Source organism: Topomyia yanbarensis, chromosome 3 (assembly GCF_030247195.1).
Source record: "Topomyia yanbarensis strain Yona2022 chromosome 3, ASM3024719v1, whole genome shotgun sequence".
Classification (NCBI taxonomy): domain Eukaryota; kingdom Metazoa; phylum Arthropoda; class Insecta; order Diptera; family Culicidae; genus Topomyia; species Topomyia yanbarensis.
Genome location: NC_080672.1, coordinates 152,994,998 through 153,004,202, shown reverse-complemented (window position 1 = coordinate 153,004,202; position 9,205 = coordinate 152,994,998). Strand labels below are relative to the sequence as shown.

Here is a 9,205-nt window from a genome sequence, read left to right as displayed (position 1 = left end):
TATATTTAGTTCCAAGACATAAAGCAACAAAAGGCACAAGACGTCCATCTGAACAGGAATAGTAGGAAATCACTAAACGTGAGTCTTGTCATTGTTTAAGGTTAGGACTAATTATATTATAAATTTATATCGTCGTATAGGGATTTAAAATCTTCCCTAATTGGAAATAAACGGGGACATTGCAAATCTGGAAACGAGCATAGTAATTCGTCTGAGAAATAACACGGACTGCAGGGGGGAAATTTTTTACCAAAATTTAAAAACCAAATTGAAAACTTAATTTGCCATTTATTTCTTAACACTAACATAGTTCGTAATACAATAACTGCATTTTTAGAAAATATCCCTGCCAATCAGCCATTTGATAAATTTCACTGTTTAAAACACATCACATTTTGTTTTTCTTTTTCACTATAGGTGGATTCAAATATCCAAACAAACAATTTTTGGTCTAAGATCGCCGATCTTGCGCTAAAACTGTTTGCTGGGAAATTCTTCAGAATAACGCTTCAAAGTTTTTTAAAGGTAGATAGTATGTTTTGTATGCTTAGGTCTATGGTTCATATAGTCGCCTTTTTATGTTGCAGGTGTAGTTAAGATTACAAGCTATTTAAAGAATGGCTGTCTTGCTACTCTCTTCATTACCATAGCAAAAATCTATTGTGTTTCACCACCAATGTGTGCATGCTGTTGAGGGACGAAATTAACAACTTCCTGAAAAACAAGCTCTGAAAAAAGAAATGTAAGTTAGAACTCCTCTACAAAATATGTCAATAGAATTAAAATACCCTTCCACTTTTCCACTGGTAGATCCATATCCTCGAAGCTCTGATCATATAAGGAAGACGAAGGTTCATCGGTCGGATCGGCGTATTTTTCCAGATATCTAGAAATATGAAGCAATCGATTTTACTAAGGGTGGACGAAAACATATTTTTTCACAAATGGTCGGAATAAAATAAAGTCATAAAAATTTCGCATAAACCCGCAAAACTCACCAACATATTTTTACACTTACACAAAATATATAAATATTGAGTTATATAAAATAGTACGGTGTACCTTTAAATACATTCTTGAGAAATTATGGTGAATAGATGAAATATGCGATAATGCATAATTGTTAAATTGTCGTGTGGATGTGGTTGACAATTTCGAACTAAAGATGTAAAGTTAGTTTAGGAGTGATAATTCAATGACAGTAAGGTATAGTTGGGAAATCTTCGAAAAGCGGCGAGCTTTGAAAATAAAATAATAAAGCGTTATGTGCAGTACACGACCACGGTGACGTTGTAGGTGTAGTGTGTAACATAATTTGCGATTGAATTTAAATCTATTACGCGTTCTAGCTTACTCTACTGCTAATTTATTGAAGGTCATTAAACAGTAACAAATTCCTAAAACCGCGTAAAACTCTACACTCTCTGCTATACTTTTAAGCTAATTATTTCAATAAACCAATTAAAAGGAGAAAATATTCAGTTCTTCCACGAAATTTCATTTTTCAATTAAATTTTCAACAATGTACTAATGTTGGGTAAACAATATTTAGGTTAAGTATTCCTTAATCGATTAATGGCCAAATAAATGAAATTATTTGTTAAATTACAGTGCTATTATATCGGTTCCAGTTTGAAACTGAAACAATGTATTTGGTGCATGTTCTGCAGCGTTTTCTTTTATGTAGATGTTTCAATGTGAAACTAGCACTGAAACAGTAATATCCCCAGGGTTAGTTTCATAATTTAAAAAAAAGTTTTGTTTTAAAATTTAGATTGGTATGTACCACCTTTCTATTTGTTGCATAATTTAAAACATGTTTAGAACTGTATTTAAAACACATAGGGCAGGACAGATACTCAGACCGGGTAAACTGGGGAAACATAATTTTACTTCAGTAACGCTTGAGATATGGCATGAATTTTGGATATCAAAGCTTTTTTGTGAAAAGGGCGATACTTACAAATATAAACATAAGGCTTTTTTCATAGGGCGAATGAGGGCTTTGAAACGCAACAAATTAACCTAAAAATTTGGATTCTACGATATTGCTTTCTTAAACTAGAGCAATAAATACAACGGGCGAAACTGTATTTTTGTTTTATTTAAAGTTTCGTCCTCCACGCTCCATGCAAACAAACAGGGCGATATTTTTTTGCTAGCAGTTTAGAGGTGAAACTGTTATTTTCGTATTTTTTAGGATTATCAAGCTGATACCAGCTGTAAATAGTAACAATGATCGCTATTGAAAAAACCAGGACGAAATTGGTGGTGTAAAACGGTAGTTATTGTAAAAAAACGTAAGGGCGATACTTCAATGCTGATAGGGGGGGACCGAAAAAGTAAACAATCGCCAAAGAGGCGATACTATCATTTTGTCAATTTCACTAGCAAAAACAAATTTTAATTTAATAATTTCAAATACTTTATGAAGTTTTGGGTTTCGATCACTGAATCATGAAATCTAGGATGTAAAAAACACAATAGTTCTTAAATAGGAAATAAAACCAAGTCTGGAAATATTCACTGTTGCTTTTTTTTGAATGGTGTCACTGCTAGTATCGCCCTTTTCAAGAAAAAGCGTTGATATGAATTTTAAACTAAATAGAACACCCGCTCAAACTGCTGCTGGGAGAGTAAGTTCTAGTTCTAAAATATATAGAACCGTCAAAATTATAAATCTACAATTAAACCACTACCGAACGTGTCCTTACGTCGTTACTTGATTCGAAATTGTTTTCCCCAATCTATCGTACTCTTTAAATTTGCGAAATAGTTGCAAACGTATTTCAAATGAAGCAATAAAAAGAGCGACTGCGTATACCAGTTATACAGTTTGAAATAATAAATTAAAAGGCTCTGTTGGGAATGTGATCGTTTCCGTTCCAATTCCACTTTGAAAGTCTTATATAAAATACTACGAAGCTGAACATGCCCTAAGGAATTCGATCAATATAAAATAATAATGCACACCTGTGATAAAAACCAATCAGTTCTTTCTCTTGGTCAGATGGCACTACTTTTGGGTTGACTACCAAGAATCGCTATAGATTATCTCGCCACTTCTTGGAAACAAATCAAACATGAAACATAGGAATTGCACCAAAAAATTGCATAACGACATTTGCATGTTATTATTTTGGGAGTTGAGACAAAAACGTAATATGATTAATTAGAAGGATAACACTTTCCGAAAGTAGAGGGATATTTATGAAAAATGGCGTTTTCCGTTTAACTCTAACAGGTCCTGAACGATTTTGATGAGCATTTGATTTTTATTGTATTACCAATTACATGTCAAGATCACATCATTTTGAAACCGCCAATTTCGAAGGTTTAGTATATTCGATGAATTTTACAAACGTTAAGGGGTTACATATGTTGAGGTCAACCAAAAAAACGAAAAAAAAATCTTCTATCTTAAAGTTTAGGTTCTTAAGAATGTTAAATTTTTATAGAAATCGGTTCAGTAGACGCAAAGTTATAGCGTTTTGCGGTGACTACGATTACCGAAAAAGTTTTCAACCGATTTCAAAACTTTTTTTAAAATTGTTCGTAATTTAACTGTCGTGTCCTTGAACGATTCCATGTTTTTGTCAAAATTTTTGTATCGATGTTATACATTTTTTAATAACTTTTTTCAGGTGAAAATAGTGTTTTTTTGGAAAAATCGTCCCCGTTTCCAAAAAAAGAAAATCATTTTTCAATGAATCGTTCAAGGACACCCCACAGGTACCTATACTAATGAATTTTGTTTAGTTTTATGCTTTCAGTTGAGCTGTTGGACTGGAATCGTAGTCACGACAAACCTCTTTGAAAAAAAAAACGCATTTTGCGAAAATTTCTATAACTTTGACAATTATTAATATTATTCACGTTCTCCAGTGGATTGTGCAAATTGGACATTGTACCACTGACTAACAGACATAACACTATGAGGGAATTCCCTCAAAAACATCGATCTGACCATTTTCCCAGAACCTTCCACCTTTTATTCACGGTCCCAAACACTCATTTGGTGGGTTACCCCTCAGGTTTGGGAGCAATTTTTCATTAGTGGTCTATCCTCCATATGCTTGTTCATATGTCAGTTGCGCCATAATTTCAAATGAGGCCACAATCCCAACTACAAATATATTTTAAAGGACCGTTAAAGCGGACGAAGCTTTGTTTTTAAGTGTTATGTCTGTTAGTCTGTGATTGTACTAGATTAGACATATAACAAGTATTTCATAAAAATCTTACTGCATACCTTTTCAAAAATTCAAACTTTTCCCTTTATCCCGCATATCTACATATATAACACCTTAAACAGCGCATCATGTGATAAAATAATTTTGGTGTTGAATCGTTCAAAAAGTAGGTATTTATAGAGAATTTACTTCTCAAGCAAATTTAGTTCGAGACTTATTGTCTTCAGCAAAAATTTGGGGAGTGCTATTATAAACCACTTTCTTGAAGACATGGATCCATGTGTTCAGGGTATCAAAATATTTTAGACAATTCTTATTCACCTTTTAAATAAATTATTTTGATTTTACTGTTTATGATAAATCTCTCTTCTACTATTTATAAACAAAATTTATATTTTTCCAAAGCTTGAGTTTGTGAAGCACACCAGTTGACAGTAAACTGTTGTTGTGAGCACACGTGTTTTCACAACAATATCTGGATTGTTTTTTTTTACGAAATTCCCGGACCTAGTCCGACATACAAATGATATTCCGATAGACGGAACCAGCAACTGCCAAAATGGCATCATCGGTTGACAAAACATTTGTCATTAACTTCAGAGTTTTACCGACAAAACTAAACTTTCCCGCAATAGCAGAATTCATTACGAAAAATCTCGCTATCGAAGCGACCCAGCTACAGCACCTGCAAGTCAGCAATGGACGTGTCTTCGTGGGCACCGACTCGACCCAAACAGCCCAGGATATAGTACAAGAACACAACATGAAACACCAGCTTGAACACGACGGAAAATCCTACAGCATCCCACTGTCAATGGAAGATGGGTCTGTTGAGGTTAGAGTTCATGATCTCCGCCCGAGCACAAGTAGTAGACAACTAGCATACAGGATGCGTGAGTATGGGGAAACCATCTCAATCCGTGATGAAGTCTGGAAAGACTTTTTTCCTGGAGTTCCTAATGGAGTGAGAATAATGCGCATGAAACTCATAAAACCGATACCGTCGTATGTGATGGTGGACACGACTATGACTCTCGTCACCTACAAAGGTCAAGTCGCCACATGCAAACATTGCAACAAACGAGTTCACTATGCTCAAAAGTGCTCTGAGTATGCAAAATCACTGAAACCGAGCGTTAGCGGTCGCCTAACCCTTGCCGAAATAGTGAAAAATGGTGATAATAGACCAACTTCACAGCAGATCTTTCGCCAGCCTAAAAACGCTAGCTCCTCAGAATTAAAAAAGGGTGCACAACACCACGGATCAAATACATCGCTTGCTGGAAGTGATTCTACAATGGTGGTAGAGTCATCCCAAAACACATCCGAGAGAAGATGCCAGCAACAAACAATGACAATCAGCACCTCCCAAGCTACAACCGATGTTAACACCGTTAGCCTTACTAGCCCATTTGCTGGCTTCGCAGAAGATGATGATTCCATCATGGACAAAACCAGGACCATCACAGTAAACACAAAAAGACCAGCATCACCTCTTGAAAATGACAGAAAAAATAACGAAAAAAGAGTGTCTCGGACTGACACAAGGCAAGAGCAACATTCACATCACACACGTTCAATTTCACGAAACAAGCAATGAAAAGGCCATCCTGCCTGAACCAGTCTAGTCAGATCAAAAATATATATACTAGCTTCTTATTTTGCGTCGCTGCCGCAGCACTCGGCTGCAACCAAATACATCATTCAACTAACAATATGCCACCGTCAAGCACTCCCGCTACTGTTACATTGAATTGTTCGTCTATAGCCATCAACAACCGAGAGTGTCAACACAACATAACATTTTTCTCGGTAAGTTTTACGGACAGTATATGTCCTGCCGAAGTGAAATATGATACTGCCGTCTTCAGCGAATTTCGACTATCTTCAGCTGCCGTCGCTGTTACTACGTCCCGCCACCACTCACCACGTCAGCGAAAGAAAAACATCACAACACAATCTTCTGATAAAGCTGCTATACCAACCAACCTATCCTGTCGGCGTAACAAAACACTCACCATCCGAGATAATAAAGTGAACTGCTACCTGTTTCGCCACCGCCACAACAAACTGAATCTGCAAGCAACTTTTTTGGCTGCCCTGGTAAGCATTCTGGGCAGTATATGTCCCGCCGAAGTATTGTTCGATACTGCCATCCTCATCAAGTTTCCAATGCTTCCAGTCTTTTCCGCTGTCGCTGCGACCTGGTGCTACTCGTCTCATAGGCGAAATAAAAACAAACCCAAAATGCAACGTTTCCTTCATGCAGTTGCATTCATCTACTACACGAGTCGTTGGTGCAATAATAACATCATTGAACTGTTCACCGTCCGTGAAATTTTGACCAGCTACTCGCTTCAACACCGTAGCAACAAACTGTATATACAAGCAGTATTTTTCGCTTCGCTACTTTCACCCTTCCCAGCACACGTCGCCTCCACTGCGCCAAGGAACTACTCGTGCCGACTGCAAATCAACAAAAAATGCCAAAAACTATATACAGTTGCAACCTTAGCAACCTTCAGGTCGTTCTGTCGGTGTAACAGTAAGATGCCAGCGCTCCCCGGCTGTGGTGGAATGAATCTGCTAGCAGCGGTTACAGCCTCCTCGGTAAGCATTTTGGACAGTATATGTCCCGCCGAAGCAAAATATGATACTGCCATCCTCAGCAAGATTCCACTTTTCTCAGCTATTGTTGCTACTCCCGTCTACACAAGCAGTTATGTTGGTCTCCCTGCTCCTGCCACTGCCGTGACAACATTCAGCTGGCGGTGTCAACATGTCAACGAACAGTTTTCCCACGATCGAGATGGCTGATATGAGGAGCTACAAGATTGCTACAATCAACATGAACGCAGTGACAAACGGGACAAAACTCGATGCCCTGAATACCTTTATCCGGACCGCCGAGCTAGATGTTATCCTCCTGCAGGAAGTGGCAACAACAAATCTCAACATACCAGGCTTCATCATTGAGTACAATGTAGATGAGCATAAAAGAGGAACAGCGATTGCAGCACGAAGCTTTCTATCCCTTACGCATGTTGATAGAAGCATAGACTCGAGATTAATCTGCGCACGGATCAATGACGTCACACTAATCAACGTTTACGCACCATCGGGAACGCAAAATCGAAACGCGCGGGAAAACTTCTACAACAACGTGCTACCATACTACTTCTACAACTCCACGAACCGAGTTATCATTGGTGGTGACTTCAATTCAGTTGTAAACCAAAAAGATGCTACTGGTTCAAACGCACACAGCCCAATGCTCAAACGATTCATGACCGCTTCAGGTGTAGACGATAGCTGGGAGGTTCTAAACCGCCAACACGTCGAATTTTCTTTTATTAGGTCCGATTCTGCCTCTAGGATAGATAGAATTCTCGTCACGCCGAATATGCGAGGCTGGATCCGAACTGCAAATTTTGTTGCTACAGCCTTCTCTGATCACAAAGCATACATAATCCGCACTGTTCTTCCAACACTTGGAAATCCACCTGGTCGTGGAATATGGCGTATGCATCCGAGCTTGGTTGATGATCCAGCGGTCATTGAGGAACTACACGTGAAATGGAGGTACTGGACAAGGCATCGACGGAACTTTCGTACGTGGATTGACTGGTGGATTCAATTCGTGAAGCCAAAACTGATCGCCTTCCTTAAATGGAAATCGTCCATTCAACGGCGCTCATTCCATGATACAATAGAACTGTACTATGCCATGCTTCGTTCAGCCTATGATCGTTATTATGGCGATCCTCACCAGCTGCAAACAATAAATCACATTAAAGGAAGGATGCTCTCTCTCCAACGCAGCTATGCACATCGCACACGGTGCTGGAACGAAATCTATATAGCAGGGGAAAACACATCAATTTTTCATATAGCGAACCAGAAAAGCCGCCGGACCGAAACCTCAATAAATATACTGCAGGATGGAGTTGACACAATACGAGAGCCAAATGCGATACAGCAGAGTGTACAAGAATATTTTGTTAGATTGTACTCTTCCACTCATCCGGTCGAGAGCAACGACTTCAATCCAGCACATTGCATCCCGCGCGAAAATGAGGCCAATCAACGACTAATGAACGAAATATCTTCCGATGAGGTTCTAGAAGCAATTAAATTGAGCAGTTCACGAAAATCTCCCGGCAATGATGGTTTACCAAAGGAGTTTTATCTAAAGGCATGGCAAGTAATCGAGAGAGAGTTTACTTTTGTCATAAATGAAGCAATGACCTCTAATGCTCCCAAAAAATTTTTTGACGGCGTGCTCGTACTTGTAAGAAAGAAGAACGGTGATAATAGCGTTAAGGCATTCAGACCGATCTCGCTCCTGAATGTTGATTACAAAATATTCGCTAGAATAATAAAAAGTAGAGTTGCCCCCTTGCTTCCATTCGTGCTATCCAAACATCAAAAATGCTCCAATGGAAAGCGTAACATATTCGAAGCCACTGCTCGAATACTTGACCGCATTTGTGAGCTAAAAGCGAACCATAGAAACGGACTACTGGTTGCTTTTGACTTCGACCATGCCTTTGATAGGGTAGAGTACAGCTTCCTGACAAGTACGATGAGCAAAATGAATTTTAATCCCGAGTTGATCAACCTGCTAATTTACTGTACGAACAATAGCTTCTCAAGGGTGCTAATTAATGGCAAACTGGGAAACGAAATAAAAATAGAAAGATCGGTACGACAAGGGGATCCATTATCAATGCTTTTGTTTGTACTCTATCTGCAACCACTGCTTGATAAATTGCAAAGAGAATGTCCAAATACTGTCTTGAATGCCTACGCTGATGATATATCGATGTTTATCGACAGTGACGTCCAGTTACGAACTGTTATAAACATTTTTGAAGCATTTGCAGTTGTCTCGGGGGCAAGACTAAACACCCAGAAAACCAACGCCATAAAAATTGGTTTAATCAACTTGACACCAGAAAATGAGTGGCTGCAGATAGTGAATACAGTGAAAATCCTCGGAATACACTTTG

The 9,205-nt window shown here is 38.4% G+C and overlaps 1 protein-coding gene across 6 annotated transcripts in view; it reads right to left on the bottom strand.

Moving 5' to 3' along the window:
• Window positions 1-268: 268 nt before the first annotated feature.
• The window catches only part of LOC131693096 (mitogen-activated protein kinase p38b-like), a 130,729-nt gene continuing 121,792 nt past the window's right edge, over window positions 269-9,205 (bottom strand). For all 6 annotated transcript variants that reach the window (XM_058980636.1, XM_058980638.1, XM_058980637.1 and 3 more), the window contains exons 7-8: window positions 789-886; window positions 269-728 (exon numbers count right to left, since the gene is read on the bottom strand). In XM_058980636.1, the coding sequence (XP_058836619.1) occupies window positions 658-728; window positions 789-886 (169 nt within the window). In that variant the 3' untranslated portion in view covers window positions 269-657. The remainder of the gene's footprint in view (window positions 729-788; window positions 887-9,205) is intronic.